This window comes from Xyrauchen texanus, chromosome 5 (genome assembly GCF_025860055.1).
Source record: "Xyrauchen texanus isolate HMW12.3.18 chromosome 5, RBS_HiC_50CHRs, whole genome shotgun sequence".
NCBI classification, from domain to species: Eukaryota; Metazoa; Chordata; class Actinopteri; order Cypriniformes; family Catostomidae; genus Xyrauchen; species Xyrauchen texanus.
The window spans coordinates 48131323-48150538 of record NC_068280.1 but is presented as its reverse complement, the minus strand read 5'-3'; the positions used below and the strand labels follow the sequence as shown (position 1 = coordinate 48150538).

At 37.0% G+C, this 19216-nt stretch overlaps 1 protein-coding gene across 1 annotated transcript; it reads left to right on the top strand.

The window, feature by feature from the left end:
• The first annotated feature begins 12692 nt into the window (after positions 1-12692).
• Positions 12693-18943, top strand: cpo (carboxypeptidase O). The gene is made up of 9 exons (XM_052126351.1): positions 12693-12748; positions 13079-13124; positions 13238-13339; positions 14113-14217; positions 14322-14438; positions 14576-14669; positions 15809-16011; positions 16112-16196; positions 18678-18943. The coding sequence occupies exons 1-9, from the start codon at positions 12693-12695 to the stop codon at positions 18941-18943; spliced, it is 1074 nt and encodes a 357-aa protein (XP_051982311.1).
• The last annotated feature ends 273 nt before the right edge of the window (positions 18944-19216 follow it).

Genomic DNA, 19216 nt, shown 5'->3' with positions numbered 1-19216 from the left:
TAGAAATACAGTATCTTAACCAATACATCATTAAACCAGATGCTGCATTATAGTTCCCACTATTTACATGAAAATCATCCTTTACAATACAATTTAAATACACAATACATTTATTTTCCCCCAAATTAAGGCAGCCATACAAAAAGTAGAGGAAATGGTCTAGCATCACGGGGGTGTTCGCTGTCCTTTTCTGCATATCCCGGCGCTGTTTTGTGGTTTGTTTTGCATAACGTGGTGGCTCATTGCTGCTTATCGCGGTCCATTTGGCACGTTTTGAGGCCGAACCACCGGCCCGCTCGGTTCTCCCGATGGCCATTACGCCACTGATCGGCCCAAAAGTGCGTCGGCCGATCAGGGGCACCCCAGTGCAATGCCCGGTATGCCAGATTACCAGTCCAGCCCTGCTTGCATTGTATGGATCTACAGGGCTGAGATATTCTTCTAAAAACTTTGTGTTCAGCAGAGGAAAGGAAGTCACACATATGGTGAGTAAATTATGAGAATTTTCATTTTTGGGTGAACAAAGCCTTTAAGTGTCCAAATACATTTGGTGACCATTCTATTATTATATATACGGACGGTATAGTTCTTATCTATATCTATATTCATTTTCAGGGGTAGGAACCATTATTTATTTTAGAAATGTCCCTGACTTTCATATGTCCGACCAACCCATACCAGAGGACCAAAACCTGTTGGATGACGTCCAGAAAAGTGAATAATAAATTAAACAAAACCTATTTGCATTAAAAATATATGTATGTTTAAATAATGTGTCTTCCTCTGTGTGGTCTCTGTTTGGCAAATTCCAGACATCCAGGACTTTTTGCCAGGACAGGTCACAGTTTCATGCCCAGGCTGAGTTGATTTAGTGAGTGATGAAGCCACCTGACCCGACCATACCCTGGTACTAATAGAGTTCTCTGTTCTCAAAAGCAAACACATTAACACCACATGTACAGACATGCACAAACACAGACACAGAAAACAGACATGCCTAAAATGGACAAAAGCCGTCTAATTCTCTTTACCAAGCAAGAGCAAAAATGTCCTGAGTCATCACATTTGACCACTGAACAGTTGATAATCAGCCAAAACATATTAGTCTGGCAACACAATTTAGAGAGTTTGAGGTAAAAAAAAATATGCGACTACATTGCTATCTCATTTATGAGCAATTATTGTGTCTTGCACTGTACATATAGCATAATTGCAAAATCCATAGGTACTGTATGTTAAATGAGCCAAACCAATTGAGCCAAGAAGAGTGTTCACATCTGAGTAAACTCAACTTTTAACAATTTACCCTCAGGACATTTTTTTTTACATGGTGATGTAACAGCAGCTGTGTCTGTGTTGTAGACGCCCTTGTTTTCTGGCTCCCAGACAATCTACAGATAAGAACGCAAGCTGACTTTACCAAAACACTTGATCATAATTATAAAAATACCAGTGTGTTTATCGGGAGAACACAATGCAAGAAAGCAGGGTTTAGTTGTTAACCAAAAAATCATCATCATCTCATCATTTACTCACCCTCATGCAATCCCAGATGTGTATGTCTTCTGCAGAACACAAACAAAGATTAGAAGATTATCTCAGCTGTGTAGGTCCATACAATGCAAGTTAACAGGGTTCAAAACTCGGAAGCTCAAAAAACACATAAAGGCAGCAGAAAAGTAATCTATACAACTCCAGTGATTAAATGTATGTCTTCAGAAGCAATATGTTAGGTGTGAGTGAGAAACAGATACACGTTCTATAATTTTTTACAATAAATCACCACATTCACATTTTTTGTACATATTGTCACCTACTGGGAAGAGAGGAAAAGTTATAGTAAAAAAACGCTATAGTAGTGAATATCATGGTTCTCTTTGTGTAGTAAGTATTCCGCCTGGTATGGGTCTGCTCTCTGGTGCCAGGCTAGTTTTCTGAGAACATTCTATACATATTCCCAAGCAATTTTCCCATTACACCCACAGGTCACATTGAGTCCATTTAATGCCTCGGAATTGCACAACTGCAGACTCTTGTTCCAATGCATACTTAAAATAAGCAGAAACCACATCTCATGATACGTACTGGCATGTGAAAACAATTACTTTTACACATGGCACAGTGCACAACATGGCCAAAAGTATGTGCACACCCAAAAACCACACCCCTATGTGCTTGTTGAACATTTAATTTTCAACCATGGACATTAATAGGCAATTTGTTTAACATACTTTTAGCCGTGTAGTGTATTTGTCACAGGCCTGTCTGTTGGGTTTAGTTGGGTTCATAAATTCAGCACAGCATTTTTTGAAATCTAAACCTTCCAATGCTGCATGCCTATTTAATTTCACACTTTCAAACGAAGCCAGAGATTAACCACACCCTCGACTCTCCTTTTGACACAGGAACTACAGAACGAAAAAAAAAGAAGGGTGAGGAAGTGCAGACTCCAGTCAGCATGCTGGCTTTTGTTGGATTCTAACTCTGAGGTGAAACTTTTTTTTGATTAGGATGGAATAATTTTTGCCGTGCATGACTCAGAGTCTGTCTGTCGGAGGTGTAGACCCAGTGCTAATTAACGTATTTCCCAGCAGCTATAACTTCTGTTCGAGGAGGGAAATACTGTTGGCCATTTTTGTTTTATTCTTAAATACATTGCCAGAAAGGTTCCATAGATGACAGTGGTGTTTTGTGGGGCAATGTTTTTGCTAGCGCAATCTTAAAACCGTGGGTCAAATTCGTTAAACAGTTATGCAAATTTTGTGCGCAGTATTTCAGTGCAAAAAACATCATCTTAATTCCACAATCTAATTTAACCAGGCATTATACTGTATGTGCTAAAATGGTGCTGCGCCATGACTATTTAAATTGATTCATTGTGATTATTTTATATGTAAATTAGCCCTCTGTAACCAGTCCTGCTTGACTTGCTTCGAATAGGATTCGTACAGGGTCTCCTGCATGGGAGGAGGCTAAAGGCTACAGCCTCTAGCGTCAGTTGCTAGTGTGCCTCTTAGGGCCAGGGGAGTGAGGTTTACACATTGCACAGCTACCCACCAGCTGGCTACCGTTACGCCTGCTGGAAAGACCAGCTAAGACTTGCATGAATTTCCATTCTGTTTCAAGCTGATTCATTATTAGCACTAAAAACAATGCAAGTTCTCACTTTCATGATTGTGCAATGGATGTCAAGATTTATTTAGGGTTGTTTCTCACCTAAACCTATTGTATACCATCAGAAGACTTGGACTTTTGGGTCCTTTTTTAAGCTTAAAAGTGAAGCACTATCCATGGCCACTGTATTGAAAAAATGTAGTCATATGTGTTTGGAATGACATGAGGGAGAATAAATAATTCACTCTGTAAATGTATAATTATATTCTCAATTTTGTCTTTTAGTAACCTCTTGATCTGCTGTTAATCTAATATCACAACACATCAGCTCTTTAAAAGGGAAGTGTGTCTTACATAACTTAATAAGTAGACTGAGTGCAAACAAGTCTGGTTTTGTCAGACTAGACCCAAGAAAGAAAATAAATACTTTCCGTTTCCTCATGATTCTTTAAACTGTACAGCATGTGTGCATTCAGTGAGTGAGTGATGGTCAAGCTTCAAATGAAGGCAACATTGGTTAAGACTGTAAACTGGCAAGACAAGACCGACTAAATAAGCCTGCTGTTTAATGTGGTTGTGTGAGTTACAGTTTTTTTCCCCAGCCAAACACAAAACCGGAGACGAGCTACAAGCGGGAAAGTGCCGTAAGAGTTCCAGAATGTGTGACATTGTTGGTCTAGTAAAATTACACAGCAGAGGGAAACGGAGGAGTTGAGTTCAGCTGTACAGACTGTGATACAGTAAAGAGGAATGCATATTTTATAAACCCAAACCATCAGTGGAGTAAAAATGTAATGTAATACAACCTCCAAATTGTGCTTGTCACCAATTATGGAAATGCGATTACTTCCTGGTTTCGGTGCAGAATATGAACGCAGGTCTCCAACACTGCTGACGCACCACGCTTCTGGACGTGCCGTCCATGGAACTTTGGGCTTGACGTGGGAAAACATAATTTCTTGAAAGTTCAACAGTAACTTTTTCAAATGAAACCTCCAATGGAGTGTTTTTGTAATTGGGCTTGTGTTTCTTCCTTCATGGAGAAAAGTTTTTCTTCCATGACAAAATCTATGACGTAATGTCCATAGTCCTGAGCTCCCTCTCTCTCTTTATAATTACCCTATACTTAAGTTGGCTCTCACAAACTTAATTACTCTCAGTGACCATCAAAGGACTTTAAAGAAATCCTTGACCACCACTATTATATAATGGGTGGAGAAATAGGAATAGTTCTCCAAAAATTATAATTCCCAAATCATTTACACACCCTTATGTCATCTCAAGCTCATATGACTTTCTTTCTAATTCAGAACACATGCAATATATTTTGATGGAGATGTGATGTGGATATACCTACACAATGCAAGTCAATAGCCGCTTTTCCACTATTAAAAAGAAAAAACTGAAATATCACATTGACATAAGTATTATCTCAGTTCTTAGTTGAAGCACCTATGTCAGCGATTACAGCCTCAAGTCTTTTTTGGTATGATGCAAAAAGCTTTGCACACCTGGATTTGGTGATTTTCTGCCATTCTTCTCTGCAGATCCCCTCAAGCTCTGTGAGGTTGGATGGGGACCGTCAGTGGACAGCCATTTTCAGGTCTCTCCAGAGATTTTACATTGGGTTCAAGTTTGGGCTCTGTCTGGGCCACTCAAGGACATTCACAGAGTTGTTCCTAAGTTACTCTTGCGATGTCTTGTCTGAGTGCTTAGGGTCAGTTTCCTATCGGAATGTGAACCTTCAGCCCAGTCTGAGGTCCTGAGAGCTCTGGACCAGGCTTTCATTAAGGATATCTCTGTATTTTGCTACATTCAGCTTTCTTTCAACCCTGACCAGTCCCCAGTTCCTGCCACTGAAAAATCCCCTCACAGCACGATGCTACCACCATCATGCTTCACTGTTGGGATGGTATTGCACAGGTGATGAGTGGTGCCTGTTTCCTCCAGACATGGTGCTTGGAATTGAGGCCAGATAGTTCAATCTTCGTTTCATCAGGTCACAGAATCTTGTTTCTCACAGTCTGAGAGTCCTTTAGGTGCTTTTTTATGTGTCTTGCACTGAGGAGAGGCTTCCGTCTGGCCACTCAGCCATAAAGCCCAGATTTGGTAGAGTGTTGCAATGATGGTTGTCCTTCTGCAAATTTCTCCCATCTCTTCGAGCTCAACCATAGCGACCATCAGGTTCTTGGTCACCTCTCTTACCAAGGCCCTTATCCCTCAATTACTCAGTTTGGCCGGGAGGCTATAGGAAGTGTCCCGGTTGTTCCAAACTTCTTCCATTTAAGAATTATGGAGGCCACTGTGGTCTTGGGAATCTTCAATGAATCTGTTTTTTTTTTTGGTAGCCTTTCCCAGATCTGTACCTCAACACAACTCTGTCTCTGAGATCTGCAGGCAGTTCCTTTGACCTCATGGCTTGGTTTTTGCTCTGATATGCATTTTCAGCTGTGTGACCTTACGTAGACAGGTGTGTGCTTTTCCAAATCATGTCAATCAATTAAATTTGCCAAAGGTGGCTCCCATTAAAGTGCAGAAATATATCAAAGATGATCCAGAAGAATGGGATGCACTTGAGCTAAATTTCAAGTGTCATAGCAAAGGGTCTGAATACTTAAGTCAATGTCATATTTCAGTTTTTTCTGTTTAATACATTTGCAAAAATCTGTTTTTTGCTTTGTCGTTATGGTGTATGGAGTTAGTACTGATGTGAAAAAATATATAATTTAAAGCATTTTATCATAAGGCTGCAATATAAAATGTTAAATAATGATGGGGTCTCAATACTTCCTGAATGCACTGAAACTGAAAACGTATTCAGGTTTCCTGAGAAAGGATGAGCAACCTCATGAGGTTTACATAATCTTCAGACATGTACACCATGCCTATTTCTAAACTGAGAGCACATAAGATGCTACAGTACATTTAAAAATGGCCCCATTCCTCTAACAGAATTTTTAACGATTCACCTCCTAAGAATGATGGTGGCTGGTTTTGGCAGTTGTGCCAGACTGTTTTTAATCTAATGAGGAGAAAAAAAGCCTTCCTAGACACAGCAGTCTGGGAACTCTTTGGATAATAACGGTTTTATCTCTGGCCAACAGGAAAAAGCATAGGCACTTCCGATTTGGGACTGGCATTAGTGTAAATGTAAAATGTATGTCCATAAATACAGGTAAACGTCATTATTAGATGTGTTATTTGTTGTAAGACATTCTTACTTGGAGTTGGACAAAGTTGTTTACAAATGTTTTAGAAGAGCTCTTGTTGTCAGGAAACATACTGTGGGAAAGATAATGCAGCTTTTGTATACTAAGGAAATAATTTTATCACTCATATTTCACATTATCACAACTGTATTGTATGCCCATATAAATGTCACATAACATCTGTACTCTTCTATATATTTTATAATAGATTCCAAACTTAAAGTTTTGTAAACAACCTAAATAAAACCTAACAGGCTAGTTACATAATTACACCTTCCAAACCGTTCTTCCACTGGATACCATTACAGTCTTGTTTCACCAACTTCCAGAAGAAAATACTAAAGTGAGTAAAGGCCATGTATTCCACATGTGGATGTCATTGCATTACGTAACAACATTTCAAACCAAGTGGCATCTGCAAACAAATTATGATAGATCTTTTCTAACTTTACTTTTCTGAACCATATTTGCAATGACTTTTAACCAACTGGCATCAAGGTGATTTATAGTGGATTTACTGTATGAAGTCAGTTCCCCTCAGGTTCACACAGGTGTCCTAGCAGAGTAACTGTTTAGGTGTAGTTCATCACCTTAAAGGGATAGTACACACAAATATAACATTTTTCTCAGAATTTATTCAAACTCTTGCCATCCCAGATGTATATTTCACCTCTATAGGTCCAAACAGTGCAAGTCAACAAGGTCTGAAACTTTGAAGCTCAAAAAGCACATAAAGGCAATACGACTCCAGTGGTTAAAACTATTACGAAACCCCATACTGTCACAGTATGTACTGTAATTGTTTTTTGTATATTATCCCCTTTTTCTCCCCAATTTGTAATGTCCAATTCCCAATGCGTTCTAGGTCCTCGTGGTGGTGTAGTGACTCGCCTCAATCTGGGTGACAGACAGGGACGGATTACCGACCGGGCCATTGGGGCCAGGGGCCCAGGGGCCCTTGACTGCCCGTGGGAGCCCTGGGCTTTATGGCTGCGCTATCTAGTTTGGTGATCCCCCCCCCACTTGATTGGTATTTCTCGGTTACTGCTTCATGAATACTGTGGATTCTGACATACTACTTCATTGGCATGCTATTTTTGGCATACTTATAGTAGAGAAGTATGGAGATTCGGGCACAGTGTATGTCTTCAAAAGCGATATGATAGGTGTAGGTGAGAATCAAACACATTCTTAAATAATTTTTTACTACGAATCTCCACTTTTACTTCCACATTCTTCTTCTTTTATTTGGCGATTCTTTGTGCATATCACCACCTACTGGGAAGGGAGGATCATTTATAGTAAAAAAATATGGATTTAACCACTGGAGTCGTACGGACTACTTTTATGTTTCCTTTATGTGCTTTTTGGAGCTTCAAAGTTTTTGTCCCTGTGGACTTTCATTGTATGGACCTACAGAACTGAAATATTCTATTAAATAAAATGTGTGTTAAGCAGAAGAAAAAAAGTCATACACATCTGGGATTTCATGAGCGTGAGTAAATGATGAGAACATTTTCATTTTTAGGTGAACTATCCCTTTAACTATGACCAGAAAGTTTCCAAATGTGTTTATTTTTATTTTGAACAGTATATATTCTGTTTGATATGTTTGTTTTCTGAAAGTGTGTCTGTGTTATCTTCAAATGGCATGACCATCTTCCTATTATTAATGCTCATGGTTTTGAAATTAAGCACATAGATGAGGTGTTTGGGTGTGATGAGGACACAATTTAAATGGTTTTGTAAGGCAGCTTTACTCATTATCAAGCTTATATCTCTCTGTCCTTCTCGCACACATGCACACACACACATACACACACACACACGCACACGCACACACACAGTAAAACAATAGGGGTTACTCTGTTTCTCATCTGATTGCATGCACATATTTTTTTCCAACATACCAGACACATTACGCTGACCAAGCATGATATAACTAAGGGCATTTACTGCAAAAATATAGGATAGATTGAACAGATGCACAGTCTTGCATTACAAAATCAATTTACAAAGCAGTTTGATGAAGTATTTGTGGTTTGTCACACTGTAATACTTGTTAGAGATCTATCATTTTAATTTGTCTCTTATATTTGTTATTCCATATTCCACGTTTACATTGAAAGATGTACGATTTATGATTGATGACGATGTTTTAGATGTCTAACTACCTGAACTTGTTTTACGGTTATGCCTTAAATAATTATATATTTTTTAATAATATGATATCATATTGTATATACTCTGCATACAAATTCTTAATGAATGTGTCTGTCCAGTTTCACTGCAATGACAAACGGCTGTTAGAGACAATCATTGTCAGGTGATGATCCTTCCTGTTCTCATCTCCTGATCTCACTCTCCATCCACACACTGGCGCTTAACCACGCCCCCACCACCACATCAAGTTAAATTCTTGATAAAGACATTATAAGCAAAATTGTGTAAAAAAGTATTGTGGCACTAATAGATGTTTTTTTATAATTTATTTTCAGTATTTCAGTTGTTTATGCTTAAATCGAGTGATGTCAGTGTAGACTGACAGCCTCAGTCACCATTCACTTTCATTGTCTGGGAAAAAAGGACAGCGTTAACATTCTTTAAATGTGAAATGTGAGTTAATAAATCGTGACAGGTTTTTCATTTTTGGGTGAACAAACCCTTTAATATGTAATGTCAAAAGGTTGCTGGTTCGATCCCCACAGCCACCACCATTGTGTCCTCAAGCAAGGCACTTAACTCCAGGTTGCTCCGGGGGGGGATTGTCCCTGTAATAATTGCACTGTAAGTCGCTTTGGATAAAAGCGTCTGCCAAATGCATAAATGTAAATGTCTGCCAAATGCATAAATGTCATGTGGTTTTGCTGCTATAGTGAATATATCTTGTTTTAAGTATATCTAATTTTACTTGATAAGATTTATTTTTTTGGGATTGCATAATCCCCGGCAACAAGTTTGGTCAAAGCAATAGGCTGTATTTTAATATGAAATATATACGCATTAAACTGTAATAATAGCTATTATCTGTTAAGGCAAAACTGGAATTAACAGCTTGTTCCGAGACATTTCCTGTGAGCTCACTAACTGTGGAATACCAAAACACACACACAAATACAAACTCACACCTTATCTTTTATATACACATGTGATACTACAAGTTTGTGGTTTCTTAAAGAAATAAAGCTGTATTGGACCTTGCATCAATTTCTCAAGTAAAAGAATAGATGTTCGTGCATTGTCCAAATTTCATTGCATTTTCCAATGATACATGATTTATTTAGCCATCCCATAGTGTTTAGAAATAGTAGCCTATATACAGTTACTCATTCTATTCAGTAGTGGGACATGTTCAAACTACAGCACAGGGCCTAAAACATATGTATTGGAAAAAAGCACCTTGAGGCTTTATTTGTACTTTTAGTGTTAATTAAACTGATGAGCCACAACGTTATGACCACCTGATTAATATGCTGTTGGTCGTCCGTGTGCTGCCAAAACAGCACCGACCCGCCAAGGTATGGACTCTACAAGACCCCTTAGGGTGTCCTGTGTTATCTGGCACTAAGACATTAGCAGCAGATCCTGTAAATTGTGAGGTGGAGCCGCAGTAGGTCCCACAAAAATGCTCAATTGGATTGAGATCTGGGGAATTTAGAGGCCAGGGCAACATCTTGAACTCTTCATCATGTTCCTCAAACATTCCCGGACAATGTGTGCAGTGTTGCAGGGCGCATAATCCTGCTGAAAGAGGCCACTGCCATCAGGGAATACCATTGCCATGAAGGGGTGTACCTGGTCTGCAACGATGTTTAGGTAGGTGGCACATGTCAAATTGACATCCACATGAATAGCTGGACTGAGGGTCTCCCAGCAGAACATTGCCCAGAGCATCACACTCCCTCTAGTGGCTTGTTGTCTTCTCACAGTGCATCCTGGTGCCATCACTTCCCCAGGTAAACGGCGCACACATACATGGCCGTTCACATGATGTAAAAGAAAATGGGACTCAACGGACCAGACAACCTTATTCCGCTGCTACAATGTCCAGTTACAACGCTCGTGTGCCCTACATAGGTGCTTTCGACGGTGGACAGGGGTCATCATGGGCACTCTGGATGGTCTGCAGCCATGCAGCCCCATACGCATCAGGTTGCGATGCACTGTGTGTTGTGATACATTCCTCCCGTAACCACCATTACATTGTGACTTGTGCCACAGTAGATCTTCTGTCAGTTCAGACCAGACGGGATAGCCTTCATTAATCTCACGCATTGATGAGCCTTGGGCGCTCAACACCCTTTCGACGGTTTGTTCCTCCTCGGACAACTGTGGTAGGTACACACCATTGCAGACCGTGAGCACCCCACAAGCCTTGCCATTTCAGAGATGCTTTGACCCAGTCGTCTGGCCATAACAATTTGACCCTAGTCAAAGTTGCTCAGGTCTTTACTCCAGCCCATTTCTCCAGCATTCAACAAGTTGATTATGAGAACTGATTGTTTGCTAACCATGCAATCTACCTAGACCTTGACATGTGGCCTTGTTAGGAGATAATCAACGTTATTCGCTTCACCATGTGAGTGGTCATAATGATTTGGCTCATATATATATATATATATATATATATATATATATATATATATATATATATAATATGTGGATCAGGACTGGAGTTGAGCCTCGAGCTCTGAGCCCTACAGTATACAGACAGCAAGCCAAATATGCTTACCTCTTCTATACAAGATTACATGAACATATGAACTACTGAAAGTTCAGCTCACCTCTAAGATTCAGTGAGTTTCTTAAACTGGTGCATGTCTCCATCTAGTGGTCTGATTCAATCAATGAATTACTAATTGTTTTCTGTAACACTAAACCTAATGTGCATATTGGAAATGGCCCAGTATATTTCAAATATTCCTGCTTTTTTAACTCTTTTTTTCACATTATAAAATACACTGCAGGGCTTGTTATTAGTATTTCCATGAATATGTTTATAAATTATGTCTATGCCTTCAATAAACTGTGCATTGTTCTGGTTTGATGCTGTTGTTTAGTGACATTATAGTCGTCTCAGTTTGCAACAAAATCAAAATCGTCTTTCTGTAATTAAATGTTTATTTTTTATTTTATGCACTATATTTCGCCCCCTGGAAACACTGGAATAATCGGTTATAATGAACAAACAAAACAAAAGATGGTATGAAATATTAATAATTAATATAACTATATGTATATTTACTTACCTATATATTCAAAAATAGTATAAACTATTACACATAAAATCATAAATGATCACAGTTAATATTCTGTCTCTTAAAATAAATAAAAAAAGTGGAGAATGGTTAAGTAGGCATCTTATAGTTAGACTAAGTCAAACGTATCATGAATTACATTGCAAAAGAACTATATCACTATATAAGTATCACATATCGCATCATAGTAGTGAAACACGTGAAAGCAATATACAACCATCACTGTTTATGATTGTGTGCAAGATAATGGAAACTTATGATAAATACCAAACTCATGAACTTTTGACCCCATCTTTGGACTGCCTCTGTCTTTCTATCTCTCCCTTTCTCCATTTTCCTCCGAGAAAAACACTCATAATCATAGATAAGTGATCGCTGATTCTAATTTTTATGCTGATAATGTGGAACACACCTTAGATATCATTATTTATGACACAAGCTTACAGTGGAAAGTCTGATCTCTTCACGTGTTACAAAGTTTCCAAAATTTCAAAGTGTGTGAGCTGATTTTATAGTACTGTAAAGTTTAACAGGGGACATCATGGAGACATGCAGGAGGTCTAGCCACAAACCATAATGAGGAAAAATAAATATTATTATTTATTGTTCATTATTAATACTATTTCTGACAGTTCATTAATAGATATTGTATATAAATACACTAAAAAAATATTAGACCATATTTTCAAGGTTTACACTTTTAATGTTACGTTGAACTAAATGAAATCAATAAAATTTAAAAAAAAATAATAATAATAAAAAAAAAGATTATAAAAAAGGTTTTATTTAGTTTTATTAAAGAACGCTCAATTAAATTTGATGGAATTTTGTTATGAAATTGAAACGCATAAATCTTGAAATATACATTGTTTTGGAGTGTGCACTGAAGAGAATATTCATTCAGATATGATTTCTATATGAAATTGCAGCACTGTCGGACATGGATGTGCATTAGTGTCATAAGAACTATGTAGTGGGTTTAAATATTAACACTCTTTCAGGAGGTGGAGGTGGTGTCTAATGCATCTTGATAACTCACGTCAAGTCAGACTGTTCTAGGTTCATACTGTCAGTTTCTACAAGACTGGATAACAACAACAAAAATAGAAACATGTTGCGGTCAGTAATGTCCACTTTGGTGCTTTTGGCTCTGGGATCCCAGGACAGGTAAGATTGCATGTGGAAATTTGATGTAAATGAACCATGTGACATGACTATGTCAGAATTATTATTTGACAAAGATAAATACCAATAAATCTCAACCGCTTTGTTCACAAGACATCTGAAACATTTTGTTACAACATGTCGTTTTTTAAACTGCGTGAATTAAAACGACTGATTGAAATAACTGAATTAACTACATTTAACATTCATTTGGCACCTTTTTGTGTTGGAATACACTTTGAATATGTTGGCATTGGGCCTAAATAATGAAGCATTTTTAAGCAAATCTGACACACCATGATATGCATATTTTCCGTGTTGAATTCATTACAGGACAGCTGATGCTTATGACTATAATAAATACCACAGCATGGATGAGGTAAGATGAACCTGTTCTCCTCCATATACTGTATGTGCATGGAATCATGTACCACGGATTCACAAATAGACTTTATACTTTTTTTGTTTTGCTCTGACAATCTCTCCACACAGATTTCGGCCTGGATGAATCAGATTGAGAGAGAAAATTCAGACGTTGTGTCCAGCATGATATACGGACAGACTTATGAGGAGAGGAACATCACATTATTGAAGGTATTGCCTGTGTAATGAAATACTCTGTGTGTGGCCCAACATTTCCTTACCGGGGGATTTGTATGAATGTGTGATAAATATGCCAATTCCCAAATAAATAAGAAAAAAGTATTTTCATTCATTTTAAAGTATGCAGCACATGCAGATTATATATGATTGAATTAAATCGCAGCATTTTGCGGTTTAATCATCACACTAGTCATGATTTTATTTGGATTCATTGGGCATTTATACATTTATTTTCATCCCAAATATCTCAAATTGCTTGACATTCTGTGTTTTATAGCAAATGCCATTTTTATTACTTGATTTAGTGAATCCGTCCATGTTTACTGCATTGTAAAAGTCGCATCACCACGCTGCCACATCTGAGTGTGAATACATTTTCAAAAAACTCAGCGGTGCATGATTGAATCTACGTGACAGGGCTTCTCATGACAGTCAACCGCGCCGTCAATGACATAACCATACAAATTTGTGTATTTGACACCTATACCGAGTCCCAATCGTTACTATGTTCCGTACGTGTAGCACAAACCTTGTTTACGACACAGTCAAACAGTTTCATTATACTAAAACATTTTACAGTAAAAATAATAATTTTCAGGGCATTTAGGTGTTTCTCTAATTTTTAAAGACTGGAAAACTGCTTTGCAAAATTCCAGGTTTTCCAGGTTTTTTAAGGATGCATGGGAACCCTGAAGTGGCGGCTCTCTAGAAACATATTTACTAAACTTACATCTTAATCCAGCTGTTTTTGTGTTGATATGCAGATTGGCTTTAAGAGCACCATGGAAAAGAAGGCGGTTTGGATAGACTGTGGAATCCATGCCAGAGAATGGATAGCTCCAGCTTTCTGCCAGCATTTTGTCAAAGAGGTAAGAATGTACTATAGTGGCGATATTATGAAATATTCAGTCATAAATGTAATATGGCTGAAGTGTTATTGGCATTAACTTGACTGTGCTTTATGCCGAGCAAGATCCTGGACTCCTACGAAACAGACTCCAATATGAACATGTTGTTTAAAAATCTGGACTTTTACATCACTCCCGTCCTGAACATGGATGGATATATTTATTCCTGGATGGACAACACAGTGAGTTCAATTATTGAGAATTAATTTAAAGTGAATCTAGAATATTTGCAAGCTACATAGAGGTTCAGAAAAAAAGCATTTACCTGTTGGGATAATTGATTGCTTCCTTACAAAAATGTGTGTGATGTATTTTGAAGACTCGACTGTGGAGGAAGTCAAGATCACCAGGAACTAAGGACTGCGCATGTTTCGGCACAGATCTCAACCGCAACTTTTACGCAAACTGGGGGAGTACGTTTTTTTTCTTTTTAATAACAATAAATGTGGCTTTTTTAGTGGCATGACGTACTAAAAAAATTTCTGAGATAATATATAGACAATATAATATACTTGACAGTTGTGTTTGTCTATGATATTTTATAAGTGGAAATAAAATAAAATGAGAAATAGTTTACACATGTTATCCACCTAATGAATGAGGCGAATAAACAACACCAACGTATGAGTCATTAACAAATAAGGTCCTCTGAGAATATAAAAAATCTATTAAAAATACATTTAGAACTTGAAAAAAGTTCATAAAAAATTTAGATTTGTGTATTGAATAATTTACATTTATTACACAAAAATTATTAAATGACTTCCAAATGTCCTTGCTCCTTGAAAATGCATGTGTGTACCCAACTATAAATGTAATTAATTTTAATTAATATATATATATATATATATATATATATATATATATATATATATATATATATATATATATATATACAAATAACATTTATTTTTGAGTCATGAATATCAAGACATCAGCTTAGGGTTACTCCTATGGCCTGAAAATGTTTTACCTTTTCATAAAAAATATATTATATATAATATTTAATATATAATATATATATAAAATATATAATATTTTTTTTAAACTTCACACGTAGTCATGAGGGTCTTATGGTGTTCTGTTATTGATATATATATGGACTAAAGTTTTTAAAATATTAATAATATTTTAAAACATAATTGTTTCACTGCTTTTAAAAAAAATATGATAAAGAAATATTATTCCAAACTACTTTTCAAAATAATTAATCCAAATAATTTCTGCTTTTAATTACATTTATGTTACTGTTGGATGGTTACAGTTTTTAGACATTTTATTTATTTTTTTATTTTTGAGGAAAAAAAATATCAAAATGACAATTCAGGAATGGAGAACATGTCCATCATAGCAGAGGCGCATATTTAAGTAATTGTTTTGTGTACATTTAATTTTTTATAACTAATAGATACAAATGTCACATTTTGACCCATCAATATCAATAAATATTGATTTATCTGGACAGTCAAATGGTAATACAGTGGATACAGAAATGCAAGTACTCTTGTAGCAGTCACATTACCATTTATTCATTCTCGCTTTGTTCACGCAGTGGTCGGAATCTCCAGGAACTGCTGTTCAGAGGTGTATAACGGTCATACTGCTCTATCTGAGCCAGAGGCCCAAGCCGTCACTGACTTTTTAGGCAAACATCAAAACAACATTCTCTGCTATCTCACCATCCACTCATACGGCCAGCTCATCCTCGTCCCGTACGGACACCCCAACATCTCAGCACCCAATTACAATGAACTGGTAAGAAACAAATACTTCAGGTGTAATTTAGTGTTAGAAGCTCTCAAAGTAAAGCGTACACTATTTCAAATCAAACGTTCATGCCTGAATATGTTTGTAGATGGAAGTAGGTCTTGCTGCAGCGAAAGCCATCAAAGCAGTTCATGGGAAGGACTACAAAGTGGGCAGCTCTCCTGATGTACTGTGTAAGTACTATTTCTTGTAGGACATGTAGCAGTGTTAACTACCCCTGAGCGGGTCATTGTAGCACCTATTCTATTAAAATACTTTATCTATAGGTTGCTGAAGATTTAATGGTAGCACTTTACAATAAGGTTCCATATGTTAACGCACTCAGTTAATGCATTAGGTATTATGAACTAAAAATAAACAAAATTTTTAACAACATGAATTACAACCCCAATTCTGAAAATGTTGGGACAGTAAGAAAAATGCTAATAAAAACAAAAAAGCGACAAAATATAATGTTTTACCTTGTGAATTTTATATATATATATATATATATATATATATATATATATATATATATTAGGGTTGTCGATTTAAGCGTTAATTCAGTGCGATTCATTTTACAAAAAATAACGCGTAAAAACATTTACGCAATGAATCGTATGCCCCCGGACCATAATAAGGAAGATTCCTGAGAAATGCAAGCTTGTAGTACCACCTGTTTACTCCAGAGGGCAGTAAGTGAAATTTCAGCTGTATGAGCAACGCGCAGTTTATTCAGTGAACAAAACACTTCAGTAGGCAGAACAACACAAAAATGCGTTACGTTCTTGCGTTCAAAACACTTGAAGGAGTGCAAATGGGAACTAAGGGACCTCAAGATGTGTTTAAAGATTGAGTATTAAACTATATTTAACTTGACACAGTGAACTAAACATTTTATGTTTATGACGCAACACACCCAAGACGTCTGACATAGGTGTAAATTGACGGGCCCTTAAACAAGCCCTCATAATAAATCTCCAACTGATTGACAAATTCACTTGTGTAATGGATTGCTGTGAACTGTATGCCAATGATTGGCTTATGATCAATAATATGGTAGTAAACAATACATTGTATTCTAAAACCTTAATATATATATATATATATAAATTTTTAATATTTAAAGATAAATATGTATAATCATTATATATTGAGTTATTGTTATATGAGGGGCTTTCTCAGCAAATATTTGTATATGCGATTAATGAATCGGGACACCATGTAATTAATTTGATTAAAAATTGTAATCGATTGACAGCCCTAATATATATATATATATATATATATATATATATATATATATATATATATATATATATTTATATATATATATATTTTTTTATGTACAGTAATTTCAAATCAGATGATTGCAACACACAATTTAAGATTAAAAACCATTTGGTGAGTTGAAATAACAAGGCGATGTGAAACAGGAGATGTTAAACCGGTGAGGCAATTGTGTCAGTATATAAGAAGCATCCAAAAACAGCCTAGTCTTTCAAGAGCCTTGTCTTTCATTTGAGTCAGTTTGCCAACAGATGCTTCAGTAAATAATCCAGCAGTTTGAGAACAATGTTCCCCAAAGTCAAATTGGAAGGATTTGGGGCATTTCACTCTCTACAGTGCACAATAGAGTTAAAAGATTCAAGGAATCTGGTCAAATCTCGGTGCGTAATGGGCAAGACGAAAACCACTTCTGTATGTGCGTGATCTCTGATCCCTCAGACATCACTGTCTTAAGAAAAACATAAGTATGGATATCATGAACATGGGTTTGGGATTACTTTAGTAAACCTTTGATACTCAACACCAGACTTATGCATCCACAGATGCAAGCAGAAGCCGTACATCAACACTGTCCAGCAGCACTGCCGACTCCTCTGGGCTCGGTCTCATCTTAGATGGAAAGTAGAATAGTCAAACCATGATGTTTTGATCAGATGAGTCCACATTTCAAATCGTTTTTGAAAAACACAGGTGTCGTGTTTTCCGGGCCAAAAAGGAAAAGGGCCATTAAAGCTGTTATTAGCGTCAGGTCCAAAAGCCAGTGTCTGTATGGGACAGGGGTGTGTCAGTGTCAATGGCATGGGTAACTCACACATCTGTGAGAACACCATGAATGCAGACAGATATTTAAACTTTGTGGAGCAACATATACTATACCATCCAGCACCGTCTTTTCCATGGACATCCCTGCATTTTCCAACAGGACAACTTCAAACCACATACTGCCCGGATTTCAAGTGCATTGCTGTGTAAGCAGAGAATGCGGGTGCTAGATTGGCCTGCCCGCAGTCCTGCCCTGTCTCCAATTCAGAATGTGTGGTGCATTATGAAGTGCATTAAATGGCAATGTAGATCCAGTACAATTGTGCAGCTGAAGACCTGCATAATGGATGAATCTGGGAAAATTCCACTCTTCAGTGCCAAAGTGCTTAATACGTGTTATTAGAAGAAATGGTGATGTTTCACAGTTTGATCAGTTTGATTTGATTAAAATAAATTTTGACAGATTTGAAAGTGCCCAAAGCTGAAGAAACACACACATATATTTTATTGTTAATTGTTTGTATATGTTAGTTCATAATGCTACATGTAATACTATAATACTATAGCACTTTTTAATAAACTGAATAACAGTTAGTCATTAATGACCATGCTAATTTTTACAGACCCAAATTCTGGCTCATCTCGTGATTTTGCGCGGCTCATTGGGATCCCCTACTCCTTTACCTTTGAGTTACGGGACAACGGAACGTACGGTTTTACTCTACCTGAGGATCAAATCCAGCCCACGTGTCAAGAAGCGTACCAGGGTGCAATGTCCATCATTAATCATGTCCATGATAAGACTTTTAGGAGTGCAGCGATTATGGTAACTGCCACATTGTGGACAACACTGACAGCTTTATGGATCTCAAGCACTAACGTGTTTTAGACCGCAACATGTTATATTAATTTAAGGTGATGACATGTCATTTAATTTATATGTACCTAGGAGGTCTGATTATTTTAAGAAATCAGCATTATTTGAATTATTTTATATTATCGCTTATTGTACATTCAAACATATATTGTGTAAGTGGAGCAACAGTGAAACAACTAATGTGAATGTCAACTAAAGCATTTTGTCTTGTCATGTTTTACTGCATGTCATGTTGTCATGTTGTTTGCTATGCTGCCCTCAATATCACTTTGCAACTTGTTGATC

What these genes read in the sequence shown, in the direction of transcription:
- cpo (XM_052126351.1), top strand. Translation starts at nt 12,693, where the DNA reads ATGTTGCGGTCAGTAATGTCCACTTTGGTGCTTTTGGCTCTGGGATCC. An exon ending in AATACCACAGCATGGATGAG is followed by an intron (nt 13,125 to 13,237) that starts GTAAGATGAACC and finishes CTCTCCACACAG; the next exon opens with ATTTCGGCCTGGATGAATCA. An exon ending in ATTCCTGGATGGACAACACA is followed by an intron (nt 14,439 to 14,575) that starts GTGAGTTCAATT and finishes TGTATTTTGAAG; the next exon opens with ACTCGACTGTGGAGGAAGTC.